The sequence below is a fragment of the Lissotriton helveticus genome, chromosome 10 (genome assembly GCF_964261635.1).
Source record: "Lissotriton helveticus chromosome 10, aLisHel1.1, whole genome shotgun sequence".
Classification (NCBI taxonomy): domain Eukaryota; kingdom Metazoa; phylum Chordata; class Amphibia; order Caudata; family Salamandridae; genus Lissotriton; species Lissotriton helveticus.
This window is the reverse complement of record NC_136071.1, coordinates 1,062,347,687-1,062,364,616: the sequence shown is the minus strand read 5'-3', so window position 1 is coordinate 1,062,364,616 and position 16,930 is coordinate 1,062,347,687. Positions and strand designations below refer to the sequence as shown.

Sequence of the window (16,930 nt, the reverse complement as noted above, 5' to 3'; positions counted from 1 at the left end):
CTAAATCAAGATGTAAATAACCTTCTCGGGTGCAAAATTAGAGCATTCTGGAATTCAAGGACTCCCCTCACACCAAGAAGAGATGCACAGATACTGTGTACATTGCGACAGGGGAATCCTTCATCTCCAGTTACCTGAAAGAGAAATTGCATGTTGTGTAGATCTTTGATCCTAGTCAAACCTGGTTTATTGGATCTGTACAACATTTCCATGCGAGCAGATTGAGAATCTGTCTGTTGTAAAGTTGTCCATTTGCATAATGTGTGCATTTGCACAAATTACAAGTGTGGATGTTCACATCTTGTCTGAGCATCTTCAAGAAATAGATCTACTCCTCACTTTGCCTCCATACATTTCCACTTGTGTTTATTTCAGTCAAAAACATTGAGTTGCGAGGTAATAATAATTAGGTCATTTACCAAAAAAGGTATATTGTGAAGACTACAAAGGCGTTCCCGTGATCCAGTTACTGTGTTGAGAACACTGACAGTACTGAACACCTCTTACCAAACTTACCATATACATATTCAAGCCTTAGGTTAGCCAAGAGCAAACTTCTGAGGCAACTGAGGTAGAGTTTCAGGAGCAGTAACCTAGTCAATCAGACATCCTGGTGGTCTGTCTGAAGAAACAGAAGAGCCCAAAACCTGTGAAGCAACAGGTCCTGTGTTTCATGGTAGCCTAACCCCTGGAGAGCAGAGCGGCTAGCACCTTCCAGTAGATGAAAGTCAGACAAAGGTAGAACCAAAAATAATAATGATGTTTTTGACATGTTCATACCTAATTTAATATAATTATCAAAACTATTAGGCCGTTTTGATCACACCCAGAGGTTCGACTCCATTTCTCAGTTGGCAGCCGTTCAGGTAAGGGTGAATCTACCTGTGTATTTATAGTGATGATTCAGAGCTGGGAGCTGACGCTGGTGACAGTTTGACGTTCCCACACACACAATGGAAACCTACCCAAAGCACAGATCCGTCCAATCGTAAAAGGACGAATCAGCCTGCGGGCAAATCAGATTTTAGCAATATAGCTTACCTGTACTTGGACACAAGCCAAGTTCAGAGAAAAATTCCCATAAATGGGAGAAATGCACAATTCTGCGGATCAGCAGGTGGCACTTTTGATGCACGGTTCTCTGGGGGTGCAGTGAGGGCTCCCCTGGACTGCTGACGTCCTTGTTACTCTTTTAATTGTAGAAAGTTTGGCTGTGTAGCATCAGCCCTGGCCTCCAGGGCCGGTGGGAGGGGACAGGCGGCCGAGCTGTATAAATAGCGTCTCTCCAGTCTCAGAAGTTCCCATCCAAAGCCGGAGCACTTTCCCAGCACGGAAGACAAGTGCAGGTGGGAGGCCAGGTAAGGCTGTCATCGCTCTGCTGGGAACGCACCTGCAGTCAGGTGAGCTTTGGGTTCGGGTTACATGCGAAGGAATCTGAAACAAACAGAGGGCTCAGCCAGGAGCCTGGGACCGGCGCGAGCAGCTCCCGCCTAACCAGGTCCGAGGAGCTTCGAAAGATCTGCCGATTACATCCAATTATCGCAAAATATCACCGCTCCGGTAAAGCTTATAGTTATAATGCGCCCTATTCGTCAAGAGATTTTTCCATCGTCGAATAATGTCATTTGACTACAAAGAGCTTGTGCAGCGCGAGTCTAAGGTTCTCTGCACATTGTGATAGCTCCTATGTTTGTTTTCAGGGAGAGGCTCGGGGTGCGTGAGTCGGCTTCCAACAGCAGATTAGGTTTCTGTGTGGTGCCTTCTTCTGTGTTCAGAATTGAGTTATTTTGAATCATTTTTTTTATGCTGAGAAATTGAGTCTGACATTTTTTTCAGTGAGAAGGTGAATCAATAACTGCAGGAAACCAAAGTGTCAGCTGGGGGTGAGATGTCACTGTGCTGGGTTGAACCCTTATGGAAACACCTGTACGGCAAAAGGGTCATAGTTGAGCGTGTATGTGACTGCTTCATCCACTACTGTCTTTAACACCCATTTTCTGGCGGCCACTCCTTAACACACAACACTGCTTCTGCCCAACCTTAATTTGTTTGAGTTATTGTTTGAGGTTTAAAACTCCCCGCTCCAGCAGCAGTGAATTGTTTGGTGAATTGTGAAAGGCATTTCCGTATTTTACAGGGCACTGTATGTTTTATGAACTTATAAGGTGGGTAGATAGCATGATTTCCTCATTCTTGCTTTGCGATCACGATTTGAAGATTAAGGTATGGACTTGTTTTTTTCTTTGTTTTCCCCCAGACATCGCTCAACATGGTGAAAGGTTACCTGTCAGCTCTCCTGCTCCTGGTGCTGTCTTCATACAGCCTAGCCAAGGAGAGCCCCAAGAAACCGGAAGCGAAGAAGGTCCAGACTCTTTCCAGGGGTAGGGCATTTGTTTTGTTTTTTCTTCTTTTTCTGTAATTTTAGTTTTAGCTTTACCTCGTTCGTTTCTTCTTTGTTCTCTATCCCCAATGTTTCAAGGTGTTGTGTGCTAGAGGGTGACAAGATGACACATGTCAAAGGTATAAATGCTGCATCCCCGTTTACATTTAAGTAACAAGTGCACTTCAGAGATTGTAATCCTCAATCGAGTCAAGAGGGCATACACCGCAACATTATTTTGTACAAGGAAAGAATGACGTGTTGCTTTGAAGTTAAAGTGGGACCCTGTTTTGCCTTTTTCAACTTAATTACTTTCTGTGTTGACATTTTCTGTGAGGAATATTAAACAACATGTAAAATGCGCTCTATGATAGTGCCTAATTAGGGACTTGAACATTTGAACTCATCTTCAAGCCCCCTGTCCTGCTCCCTTTACAAGATGTCTGCTCACCTGCGCCTGAAATACTCTGCAGAACACTCGCGTTATACTGGTCCATGCCTGAGCAGCTCATCTAAGGGTTTGCTTTGCATTGTGGGACGTGTAGTACAGGATGTGTAAGGAGACAACCAAGACTACAAGCGCAAGAATCCAAAACTAAAACCTGGACAGTATGGCATGCTTGTGCCTGTAGTATATATAACCCAGGAGAGTGACAGGTGTGATACAGTCTTGCCTCAGTCTCTTTTGTAAATCACTACTCGAGTCTGGACGTGCGAGCCCTGCACCTAATATAAAAACACCCAATTATCTGAAAAAGCTTAAGCCATGATGGTGTGGCAGAAAGCATCTTTAGTTTCAGTATTCTCCACCTAGAACCCCCCCACCACCCACACCCCTTCCTCACCTCGCTTCTGTCCTTCTCAGGATCTTCACTCTGGATCCGAGACAACATTCCCAAAGTTATGAGACAAGAACTTTTGTTCTTCTCTTTTAAAAGCAGACTGAGATCCTCCTTAACAGCACATGGTTCCCATCAGAGTCTTCGCATCCTTGACAATGCACCACCGATTTCACCTCTTCTTGGGACTCCCCTTTCATTCTTCCCTCTCTCTGGGCTCTCTTGTTTCATCGTCTACCTTCATCTTGTCATCCGTTTCTTCCGCACATCATTCTTTGGATCACGTTCCCTCTTGTATGTCCCAATTCCAGTTCTCTACCCATTCGCATCTCTCTCCTGACGGTTGTATGACGTTACAATGCATACTTTTACAACAGATGCCTTTACAACACATTTTTCACATCGCAACATCCTTTAAAACGCATTCCATTACATTGCATGACACTACATGGCATTTTAAGAAACTACCTTTACAACGCATTTCATTACATCGCATAATACCTTTACAAAGCATACCATTACCTTGCATTTATGGTAAGTATTGGATAGTATAGGGGTAAAAATTACTATTCTAACTCCAGGGGGGTGCAACAGTAGGGTAAGTGTTGGATAGTGTAAGGATAAAAACTACTACTCTAACTCCAGGGGGTGCAACAGTGGGGTAAGTGTTGGATAGTGTAAGGATACTATGCGTTGTAATGGTATGCATTGTAATGGTATGCGTTGTAATGACTGTGTTGTAAAGACATGCGTTGTAATGCTATGCGTTGTAGTGTCATGAGATGTAATGGTTGCGTTGTAATGTCATGCGATGTAAGGGATGTTGCGATATAATGAGTGCGTTGTAATGGTAGTGCGATGTATATGTATGTATGTATGTATAGGCATTTATATAGCGCACTACTTACCCGTAGGGTCCCAAGGCGCTTCGACCGCTGCGAAACCCTTCCTGGCTTCCCTGAGAGATGGTCCCTTAATGGGTATCTCCAGGGTGAGACCAGGCATCCCCGGCGGTCTGGTGGGGCCGTTAGTGAAGATGAGGCAAGCTAATGCCCAGAGTTGCCGAGTGTGAACGCTGATCAGAGTGGGCACCGAGGCGAGAGAATTATCGAGTCCGCTGACCCTGGTCCAGAAACCTGCCGCGCCGGGAATCGAACCCTGGTTCCGGGCCGTCCTCTGCTCTCGGGTCTGCCGCCTCTAACCAGTGAGCCACACTACTCACTTGTAAACGTTGCGTTGTAAAGGTTGTTTTCCCCCAGACACCAAACCCATCTTGTCTCTCCCATCCCCAGCTCTTTACTCCTTCCCACCTCTCCTCTAACACCCTGCCCATCTTGTCTCACCATTTTCCAGCTCTTTCCCATTTCACATCTCCTAAGGCACCCACCCACTCTTGTCTCTCCCATAACCAGCACTCTACCCCTTCCCACCTCTCCCCCGACACCCACCCCCAGCTCTCAAATCCTTCCCACCTCTCCACTGACACACCATTCTCATCTCTGTACTCATTTCCACTTCTCCCCTGATAACCATCCCCCAACTCTCTCTACTCCTTCCCAGCTCTCTACTCATTCCCATCTCCTCAGACACCCCATCCCCCGCTCTCTACTCCTTCCCACCTCTCTACTGACACCCATCCACAGCTCTCTAATCCTTCCCACCTCTCCACTGACACCCATCCCCAGCTCTCTTCTCCTTCCCACCTCTCCCGACACCTCATCCGTAGCTCTCTACTCCTTCCCAGCTCTCCACTGACACCTAACCCCAGCTGTCTACTCCTCCCCACCTCTCCTCTGACACCCCATCCCCAGCTCTCTGCTCCTTCCCACCTCTCCTCTGACACCCCATCCCCAGCTCTCTGCTCCTTCCCACCTCTCCAATGAAACCCTATCCCCAGCTCTCTACTCCTTCCCACCTATCCACTGACACCTAACCCCAGCTGTCTACTCCTCCCCACCTCTCCACTGACACCCCATCCCCAGCTCTCTACTCCTTCCCACCTCTCAAATGACACCCATCCCCAGCTCTCTACTCCTTCCCAACTCTCCCGACACCCCATCCCTAGCTCTCTACTCCTTCCCACCTCTCCACTGACACCCCATTCCCAGCTCTCTGCTCCTTCCCACCTCTCCAATGACACCCTATCCCCAGCTCTCTACTCCTTCCCACCTATATACTGACACCCCATCCCCAGCTCTCTACTCCTTCCCACCTATATACTGACACCCCATCCCCAGCTCTCTACTCCTTCCCACCTCTCAAATCACACCCTATCCCCAGCTCTCTACTTCTTCCCACCTCTCCACTGACACCCCATCCCCAGGTTTCTACTCATTCCCTCCTATCCACTGACCGGTCCTTTTTTTCCGGACTGCAGTGACAGCATGCACATCGGTATACGGTGCACACACTGCTCACTTCTCAATAGTGGAGGTAACGGCATGACGTCATGCCAGGTGAGCATTGTAGGAGAAGGGAAATCCTTTAAAAAGAGACATTCTCTCTCTGGATTTCCCTTCTCTTTTTGAAACTCAGGAGCAGCAACATCGTCGTGGTAGCTATTTCAATATTATATACAAGCCATAGTTGCTGCATATTTATCTTATGCAACAAACAGCCATTGACAAACCCAATGGTCCTGACTTCTTGTAGGTATGATGTTACTTGTTGTATCATACTATCTGGATGCAATGACAGAAATTACAAAATACAAGTCCAGGGGCAAACTATGCTAAGCACAGATTTTTAGCTTAAGTGTTTTAAGCCACGCCATTAATTGCATTGGCCACGCCCCTTTGAGAGACCCCCAGTTTTTTCATCTCACTTGAAGACCTACCTGATACACCATCCCAATCTCTCTATTCCCTCCCACCTCTCTACTGACACGACACCCATCCCCAGCTCTCTACTCCTTCCCACCTCTCCTCTGACACCCCATCCTTAGCTCTTTATTTCTTCCCACCTCTCCACTGACACCCCATCCCCAGCTCTCTATTCCATCCCACCTCTCCACTGACACCCCATCCTCCAGCTCTCTACTCCTTCCCAACTCTCCACTGATGCTCCATCCCCACTTCTCTACTCCTTCTCACCTATCCTCTGATGCCTCATCCCCAGCTTCAACTCTCCACTGACACCCATCTTTAGCTCTTTATTCCTACCCACCTCTCCACTGATACCCCATCCCCAGCTCTCTACCCCTTCACACCTCTCTTCTGACACCCAACCCCAGCTCTCTACTCCTTCCCACCTCTCAAATGACACCCCATCCCCATCTCTCTACTCCTTCCCACCTCTCCTCTGACACCTCATCCCCAGCTTCAACTCCCCACTGACACCCATCCTTAGCTCTTTATTCCTTCCCACCTCTCTACTGACACCCCATCCCCAGCTCTCTACTCCTTCCCACCTCTCCACTGACACCCCATCCCCAGCTCTCTACTCCTTCCCACCTCTCCTCTGACACCCCATCCGTAGCTCTTTATTTATTCCCATCTCTCCACTGACACCCCATCCCCAGCTCTCTACTCCTTCCCACCTCTCCACTGACACCCCATCCCCCAGCTCTCTTCTCCTTCCCAACTCTCCACTGATGCACTATCCCCAGCTCTCTACTCCTTCCCACCTCTCCTCTGACACCTCCTCCCCAGCTTCAACTCTCCACTGAAACCCATCCTTAGCTCTTTATTTCTTCCCATCTCTCCACTGACATCCCATCCCCAGCTCTCTACCCCTTTCCACCTCTCCCGACACCCCATTCCCAGCTCTCTGCTCCTTCCCACCTCTCCAATGACACCCTATCCCCAGCTCTCTACTCCTTCCCACCTATCCACTGACACCCCATCCCCAGCTCTCTACTCCTTCCCACCTATCCACTGACACCCCATCCCCAGCTCTCTACTCCTTCCCACCTCTCCACTGACACCCCATCCCCAGCTCTCTACTCCTTCCAACCTCTCCTCTGACACCCCATCCTTAGCTCTTTATTTATTCCCATCTCTCCACTGACACCCCATCCCCAGCTCTCTACTCCTTCCCACCTCTCTACTGACACCCAACGCCAGCTCTCTACTCCTTCCCACCTCTCCAATGACACCTCATCCCCAGCTTCAAATCTGCACTGACACCCATCCTTAGCTCTTTATTCCTTCCCACCTCTCCACTGACACCCCATCCCCAGCTCTCTACTCCTTCCCACCTCTCCACTGACACCCCATCCCCAGCTCTCTACTCCTTCCCACCTCTCTACTGACACCCCATCCCCAGCTCTCTACTCCTTCCCACCTCTCCTCTGACACCCCATCCGTAGCTCTTTATTTATTCCCATCTCTCCACTGACACCCCATCCCCAGCTCTCTACTCCTTCCCACCTCTCCACGGACACCCCATCCCCAGCTCTCTACTCCTTCCCACCTCTCTACTGACACCCCATCCCCAGCTCTCTACTCCTTCCCACCTCTCCTCTGACACCCCATCCCCAGCTCTCTACTCCTTCCCACCTCTCTACTGACACCCCATCCCCAGCTCTCTACTCCTTCCCACCTCTCCTCTGACACCCCATCCGTAGCTCTTTATTTATTCCCATCTCTCCACTGACACCCCATCCCCAGCTCTCTACTCCTTCCCACCTCTCCACGGACACCCCATCCCCAGCTCTCTACTCCTTCCCACCTCTCCTCTGACACCCCATCCGTAGCTCTTTATTTATTCCCATCTCTCCACTGACACCCCATCCCCAGCTCTCTACTCCTTCCCACCTCTCTACTGACACCCCATCCGTAGCTCTTTATTTATTCCCATCTGTCCACTGACACCCCATCCCCAGTTCTCTACTCCTTCCCACCTCTCCACTGACACCCCATCCCCCAGCTCTCTACTCCTACCCAACTCTCCACTGATGCACTATCCCCAGCTCTCTACTCATTCCCACCTCTCCTCTGACACCTCATCCCCAGCTTCAACTCTCCACTGAAACCCATCCTTAGCTCTTTATTTCTTCCCATCTCTCCACTGACATCCCATCCCCAGCTCTCTACCCCTTCCCACCTCTCCCGACACCCCATTCCCAGCTCTCTGCTCCTTCCCACCTCTCCAATGACACCCCATCCCCAGCTCTCTACTCCTTCCCACCTCTCCACTGACACCCCATCCCCAGCTCTCTACTCCTTCCCAACTCTCCCGACACCCCATTCCCATCTCTCTGCTCCTTCCCATCTATATACTGACACCCCATTCCCAGCTCTCTGCTCCTTCCCACCTCTCCAATGACACCCCATCCCCAGCTCTCTACTCCTTCCCACCTATCCACTGACACCCCATCCCCAGCTCTCTACTCCTTCCCACCTCTCTACTGACACCCCATCCGTAGCTCTTTATTTATTCCCATCTCTCCACTGACACCCCATCCCCCAGCTCTCTACTCCTACCCAACTCTCCACTGATGCACTATCCCCAGCTCTCTACTCATTCCCACCTCTCCTCTGACACCTCATCCCCAGCTTCAACTCTCCACTGAAACCCATCCTTAGCTCTTTATTTCTTCCCATCTCTCCACTGACATCCCATCCCCAGCTCTCTACCCCTTCCCACCTCTCTCGACACCCCATTCCCAGCTCTCTGCTCCTTCCCACCTCTCCAATGACACCCTATCCACAGCTCTCTACTCCTTCCCACCTATCCACTGACACCCCATTCCCAGCTCTCTGCTCCTTCCCACCTCTCCAATGACACCCCATCCCCAGCTCTCTACTCCTTCCCACCTCTCCTCTGACACCCCATCCCCAGCTCTCTACTCCTTCCAACCTCTCCTCTGACACCCCATCCGTAGCTCTTTATTTATTCCCATCTCTCCACTGACACCCCATCCCCAGCTCTCTACTCCTTCCCACCTCTCTACTGACACCCAACGCCAGCTCTCTACTCCTTCCCACCTCTCCAATGACACCTCATCCCCAGCTTCAAATCTGCACTGACACCCATCCTTAGCTCTTTATTCCTTCCCACCTCTCCACTGACATCCCATCCCCAGCTCTCTACCCCTTCCCACCTCTCCCGACACCCCATTCCCAGCTCTCTACTCCTTCCCACCTCTCCTCTGACACCCCATCCGTAGCTCTTTATTTATTCCCATCTCTCCACTGACACCCCATCCCCAGCTCTCTACTCCTTCCCACCTCTCCACTGACACCCCATCCCCAGCTCTCTACTCCTTCCCACCTCTCCACTGACACCCCATCCCCAGCTCTCTACTCCTTCCCACCTCTCCACTGACACCCCATTCCCAGCTCTCTACTCCTTCCCACCTCTCCTCTGACACCCCATCCGTAGCTCTTTATTTATTCCCATCTCTCCACTGACACCCCATCCCCAGCTCTCTATTCCATCCCACCTCTCCACTGATGCACTATCCCCAGCTCTCTACTCCTTCCCACCTCTCCTCTGACACCCCATCCGTAGCTCTTTATTTATTCCCATCTCTCCACTGACACCCCATCCCCAGCTCTCTACTCCTTCCCACCTATCCACTGACACCCGATCCCCAGGTTTCTACTCATTCCCTCCTATCCACTGGCACCCCATCTCCCAACTCTCTACTCCTTCCCACCTCTCTACTGACATCATGTATTGTTTCGAATCTGCTGTTTCAATATTGTATGCAACACTACAGATCCCTGCCAAGGTGCCCTGATGCCCCTGCACTGAAATAACTTTATATTGTGTAAGGTACATCACTCTCTGCTGAGCACATTCCTTCTCCATCCAGACGGCTGCTCTCGGTAGTATCTCCTTGCATGAATGATTCTCACAAGTTACTTTCTATTGTGCCTTTCTGCTGAACAGTCGTACAGTCTCTAGCTGCGTGTTCGTATTTTTTTTCTTTTGCCATCTATCAAAGGCGCGCAGACTTCCAGCCGAACTACGTTTGCGTTGTATAAAACTGAAATGAGTAACTTCCGGTACATACCTTTACACCTGTCTCAATTTCTCCACAGGGTGGGGCGACAGCCTCGAATGGGTTCAGACGTACGAGGAAGGCCTGTTCAAAGCCAAGAACAGGTAAGAACCTAAACACAAACAGTACACTCAAATGGCGCCATCTAGTGGACATGTGCATATCCTTTGGCGATCACGAGATCATTTCGCGGTTAAACTTAAAAAAGAACTCTCTGTGGTTCTACATCGTTAATGTGCTTTATCTTCAGAAATGTACATGTTGTTGCCATGTCAGATGTCAAAAAGTGAAACACAGCAGCGTCAAGTGCTTCTATTTTTGTATTTAAATGTTTTGTCTGCTTCTAAAGCCAGCTAGCTTTTCATTAGTAACGTGTATGTTGGTACTGTCCGTATAGATTAGATGTTTCTTAAAGTTTCACTAAATGGGCCACTGAAATTACACAACTTGTGATGACGTAGTTTTTTCACATAATTATGAATGCTGCATAATATCCTTATTTCAACGAAAAAAAATCTAAAAGCGTTTAATTTGAGCCAGTGGTAGCATGTGGAGCCCACCGGCACTTATTTTGGGGGCTGGTATTTATTTTTCCTCATAAGACTTTAGTCCAGGTCAAGAGAGGGAAACAGGAAAACACACAAAAAGAGGGGGGGCGGGGGGCAGACGGATGAATAGAAAGATGGAAAACGTTGCCAAAGAGAGAAAGCGGGAATGAAAGAGTGAAATAAATGGACAGGGAGTGTGTGGTGGTAGATTAAAGACCCGTGAGGTGCAATGAACGCCACACGCACACAGCCTTGGTATGCGTCACGATGACAGTAAATAGCGCCGACCACAGGCTTCCTAGCAAAGCTATGGACCCAGGCACTTAACTGTTTTACAAATGAGACTCTGGTCAAAAATTACTTTAAAATGTGGCACACACGACGCACCCCACTTACAGACACTTTCACAAGTTGGCTCGCAACTTGTCACACGGGAACCATTGAGGTGGAACCTTTGTTCATACACTAGTAACTTCCATAGTTGATCGACTGTAGAAGAGCTTTTGTCTGCAGCAGTAAAAATCCCTAGATATTTATATTTAATTTGAGCAGTATGTAAATCATGATTCTTTCTTTGTCATGAAAATATTTTGTTTCCTTGTTCATGCAAACTGTTACATCACAAACAATGATCTCAGGGCAACGGTTATTTGAAAAGAGCACTCAAAGTGCACAAAACCCCCCCAAAAAAACATTTTCTTTTTAAGATCTGTTGTTTTCAATCTTGCATTTCATCCCACTGAAACACATAGTGTGCATGTCCAGTATACAATTTGAAATCCATTGCTGCAAAATTCAGTTTATGTCGCGGCATAATTTGATCCATCTTCCACTGCTGCACATTGATGGTGACTCTGATAATGTAACACATTTTGTGTGTGAGGTGCGAGGTTTCAACATCGATGAACAATGTGGCCCAGTATTCAACACGAGTCCCAGACCAGAGTATTCTGCGGTTGTATCTTATACAGTGCATCACATCCATGTTTTTTCTTTAACAGCAACAAACCACTGCTCGTCATCAACCACAGAGATGACTGCCCACACTCTCAAGGTAAGGGATCAATTGAAGGCACTTGTGCATTGCTTGTAGTGCAGCTGAAACCTGTTTTGTGCAGAAAAAACAGATGTATACAAAGATTTCCATGTACTTTGCAAAGAGATAATTGTAGTGCTAAACTACTTCTGTATGCCGGTTATGCCCGACCACGATGCAATAAAAATGCAACAAAATCGTCTCACATGATGCAGAACATATGTGACGTTGCCACGAAAATGAAATGTAATGGCACTGCGTCGTAAAAGAAGCACTTCACAGGGTGGTAAATCTGCCACTGCTTGCTAGTCTTAATTTCACCCACGCTCTTTGATGTAATTTGCTTATAAAAGCCCAGCTCAACTGGAAATTACACATCAGGGTTTTCTCTCCTGACTTCACGCCCGTCTCTAAACCATCGTTTGTCTCCTGGTTAAACATTAATACATTCGGCATTAAATTGTGAGGTGACATTCAAACATGAATCGTTGTTCAAATGTTAAGAATTGGAGTTTGTGCCATTTTCCTAGTTAAAAGCACCTGATCACCGAAAAGGATCTCCAACAGGGTGAAACGCGGAGACCACTCTGTGAGGTCCAGGGGCCAGCAGGTGGGCGAGTAAATGTAATGCACTGTATGTAAGTCTGAGGCCAGAACCAAACTATCTGCTCTTTTTTGGAAAGTCCGAAAAAGACACTTTGATGTACATCCAAGCTTTCAAAGCTCAGAAAGTGTTGTTAATCACACAAAGACAGGTATCTAAACCCACGAGAATTCACACTTCCGGGTGTGCATTTTTTACTTTGCTCATTACCTCTGAGTCATGTGATACCGTCTACTAGTCCTGGCTTTTTAGCCCACATTTCTTTGCATCTTGGAAAATTTGAGCTCAAACATCCCGCGGTGAAAGAGGAATAGCGCGACCTACAATTCAAGATGGTGGCTGAAGAGTATGGCCTGGCCACTCATGGCACGGGGCCTTGTGGCAGCTATGCAATATGTGAATAAATATCCTATCCTGTCGCAGAGGCAGCATTACTACAAGTAGTAGGACTGTTTAAACCTAGCTATTCTCCAGTAAAAAGGCTCACCGACCGTTCTCCAGCTCATTAGGGGCACTACATCCAGTCTTGGACTATTGTCTGGTACCTAGTGCATTCTGGGTGTTGTAGTCTTGTTTTGCATTCGTTAGACTAATTACATCTGAATTCAAGGATTTGTAGGTGAAACAGAAACAGTGCTTGCAATGACCACTACCTCAACTGAAAATATAGAAGTGCAGGTACTCTCTCTTTATAGTACCTGTTTGCACCTGAGAAGTGCCAGTACTCTGTGTTGCAGCAGCGCTGAGAATTGCATGCACACTCCCTATCAAATTAAAGTGCAGGTGCTCAGAATCTGGCTATTTAAAGCACTGAGCACTGGAAATGACCTAGAATGAGGTCGCGCCCTATGTACCAGGCAAGTACGGCTTAACCTGGTTTTCTTTTCTGACGCAAGAATGACCTCATCAGGGCCTGTTGTATAAGAATGTACAGCAGCAGCACGGCCATTTGGGGCCCTTTGTTGGGTCCCTAGATGACTCTCGTCATCTGTACCCTTTCTTCACTGCTGGGGCTGTCATTTAGAAAATCAATGCATTCGGGGACTTGTCTGGTGGGTGTGCAATTGAAACAGTCTAACACACCCGATCACAAGCATTTGTAACCATAGGTCGAGTTTTGGAAAACGTGTCCTTCTGCACAGACCCTTTTCTATGCACAGCGCGCTCAGACCCCTTTCTATGCACGGACCACACTGGCGAGTTCCTCCATTGCCCCAGTCTGAAGCATGTGTTACTTCAGTCTTGGTCTGGACTGACTTAGACGGATGCCAGCAAAGTGCAGCATTGCAGAGTCTTACAGCAGAACCGGGGCGACCCACAGATATGGAATACCCCCAGTGGAAAAGGAGCAGAGATGGGGTGCAAAACATTTACTTCGCCTTGAGCGTCAACATAAGTTACGACGGCCCTGGCAAGTGTCATAGCTACTGAGAAGTTTCAAAAGAAAAGAGGCGTTGGGTTTTAATGAACAAACCCACAAATAGGAGGCCGCCTCCCAGCACGTTCTTAAAAGGAACCGGTCTGGTGATTGGGAGTGCCCTGCTTTGTATCCTAGCAACCTAGTGACATGAGGCGTGACTCAGCAGGTAATTGACCTGAGCTGCCTCGGCACCCGCACACCTGCACTCGATTCCCACGTAGACTCGTTCCGCTGGATCAGCAGGCTGGCGAAGAATTTGATTGACAAACATCGAAAGTGCTTCCCTGCGCCTTTATTTAGAAACCTGCAGCGTTGCCACATAATTACGGCCAGGGCTATTTACTCCTCCCTGTTTGGCTAAAATAATTAGACTGTTTAATATCCTGCCCTGCCTTGATTTTTTTTTCATCTTTTAAATGATGGTACTTTTCCAGTAATCTTGATACTTCGCCGTGGAGCGATTATCAGGAACGCAATTGGTTTCTAAAGCAATGATCACTTCTATGGTCTGCAACGTGTTGTTCGTATGCTGCAAAGAGCATATTTCAGAGGTTGCATGTTTCCCAGGTCCATGCGCGAGCAGCACATCCAAGCCAGGATTGTTAGTTGCATTCTGGAATCTGAAGTCCTGCATTTATAATGGAATACAGAGGAAAACAAGTCCCAGAATGCAGAGAAACAAATCCTGGCTTGGCCAACTATTAAATCTGGGGTCTGTAAATGTGTGAACTCTGGTATTGCAAAGCTTTAATGTTGCCAACTTCCATGCCTTAGCAGGTCCTCGAATCCAGTGTTTCCCCTTTGCATTATGAGATTTGTAGCACTGATTTTGTCATCATAACATCAGGACTACAAGTCCCAGACAACAAGAAACAAACTGCGGACAGGATGAGCTACACACGTATGGACTTAGCAAACCTCGCAGCTCTGTTTTAGCTGACGAGGGAACAGATTGGTTTGATTGTAAGGCACAACTTATTTACATATATTTATGTTTTTTACAGCTTTGAAGAAATCATTTGCTGAGCACAAAGGCATCCAGAAGCTAGCAGAGAAGTTCATTCTTCTGAACGTTGTTGTAAGTTTCCTTGAAGGCATTTTCAGTTAAAAGGAGCAGCTTTCTTTGTTCTGATGTGTATGATGCTAGCAATTATAACACTTATTTGCCATGCCTCTTAAGTTGTTCCATGTCAGGGGCGGGCAGCTGGGCCAATGAAGCTTTTAATGTTTGCAAAGTACTACTTGTAGTTTAGTATTTCCCCTTACAAATGGATGAATTGAATACAAGTTAAAGGATATTAAGAAAGATACACGTCCAGACTTCTGGTTTTCTTCTGTCCTTCCATTACTCTATTCAATCCAACTAACAGACTCACATGTCCTCCTCTCAAATTAACGCGTACCTCCCTATACTATACTCATATTTCCCTGTACTAATCCACCACTAATCCTAATCGGTTTCGGAGTGCTACTCGTGGGTATATAGTGCGCTTTACAAATGATTGATTGATCGATTGATTGACTCGCCGAAAAGCTCTTCGACGCCTCATCAGGGGTAGTAAGCACTATATAAATACAATATAACAGACATACATGTCGATTGGGCCCATGTCATGAGGGTCATTTTCAGACACTCCAGTTTTTGTCAGCTGCTTACAATAAAAACGCTAGTAATTGTAGGGTCTTAAATTAGGGTCACAGCAGAGGGAAACATGAAATTATCCAAATGAAAGAGGTTACTGCAGGAATTTCAACTTGTCCTTGTAGTAGGTACCAATAACTCATTCGTTTCTGGTTTTCTCTCACTCCTCCATCCAATACTTGTTGTTTTGAAACAGGAAGTACTTCCCATTCCTCGGCAAGGACACTTGACACCGCTTCCTGCCTGAGGGTCATAGAGGAAGTGAGAGGCGGCAAACTCACCATGTATAGCAGAGAATAGTAGGGACAGCACAGGTGAAGCTCCCCGAGAAGCAAAGGAATACTATGATAGGTTAACTACAATAAACTACAGGGCAGTAGAATAATTGTGTCCATTTCCTTTGTTCCATGTCAACAGAAACATAAAACATGATCATGCGTTTTTGCCATATGCTCAGGCATTCTACATTTCCAGATCGTACTGATTTTACCTCGTGCCGAGCTTCTAATCAGTGCTTTAAATAAAAAAAAATAAGTGCATGTACTTGCCAAATTGATTTGTAGACTAGGAGTGGGGATTGGGGGCAGGACTATGGGCGCCGCTAAGGAGCGTGGCCAGGAGCACTTACTCAATTTTATTGATTTTCTCAGTGTGCAGATATACATAATGATACAGAAGCATTTTTGGTATCTTTTGAATATTCCTTTAGTTCTTATACGTAAAAAAGGATGCATATAATATTATCTTTCAAATTTGACATGTATAGATTGCCTCTGTGCTAGGCACAAGAAAGATATTTTGAATTTTTACACTATGCACAGTGATGGATAGTGAGGTCACTTTAAGAAGGAAACCTTGAAAATTAAACACCATGATCTGATTCTATATTAAAACTGCCTTATCTGTTTAACATCATTATAATAGATCTGGTACCCAGTGCCCAAAAACGTCAAAACACCTTACTCCAACCACTTCATCTTTAAGTAGGTTACTCCAACGTATGGCCTTAATATTAGCCAGCGGCATTGTCTCTCTTTTGGCATTAAGATGAAACGTAAATTAGTTCTAACAAAACTACAAGCATCATACCTGTGACAAAATATGGCAATAGATGTTTTTTCAAAGAAGTTATAGATTCAAGTAAACAGACTCTGGTTTTACTCGAACTACTAATGAACATTAAAAAACAAAATGGACGCGTTTAAAGGAATATCTGAAGCGCCTATTACAAAGATTACAGATTGGAAGAAAAAGACATGCATGTGATTGATTCATGCCCAACCTTCACTTCTGCAGATGACAAATTGTATGTATGTAATGGTACCCCGGCTTTGAAAGCTGGGCATCAACCAATGTTGACATGCTCATTTTGTTATTGAGAAAAAAAATGCTTTAAAGGCATTCATTGGGCATGACAACGAGGAACACCAACTTAAAAAAAAAAAAGCCAAGCAGACCTGTTTGGCAATGCATCCCCAACTCTGCAGGCAGTGGAGGCCTATATCCTAC

At 46.8% G+C, this 16,930-nt stretch overlaps 1 protein-coding gene across 1 annotated transcript in view; it reads left to right on the top strand.

Annotated features, from left to right (window-relative positions):
- Positions 1-1,220: 1,220 nt before the first annotated feature.
- LOC144784768 (anterior gradient protein 2-A-like) overlaps positions 1,221-16,930 on the top strand; it is a 28,810-nt gene continuing 13,100 nt past the window's right edge. Inside the window, exons 1-5 of the mRNA XM_078663777.1 lie at positions 1,221-1,358; positions 2,258-2,381; positions 10,212-10,275; positions 11,721-11,773; positions 14,784-14,857. Of these exons, the coding sequence (XP_078519903.1) occupies positions 2,270-2,381; positions 10,212-10,275; positions 11,721-11,773; positions 14,784-14,857 (303 nt within the window). The 5' untranslated portion in view covers positions 1,221-1,358; positions 2,258-2,269. The remainder of the gene's footprint in view (positions 1,359-2,257; positions 2,382-10,211; positions 10,276-11,720; positions 11,774-14,783; positions 14,858-16,930) is intronic.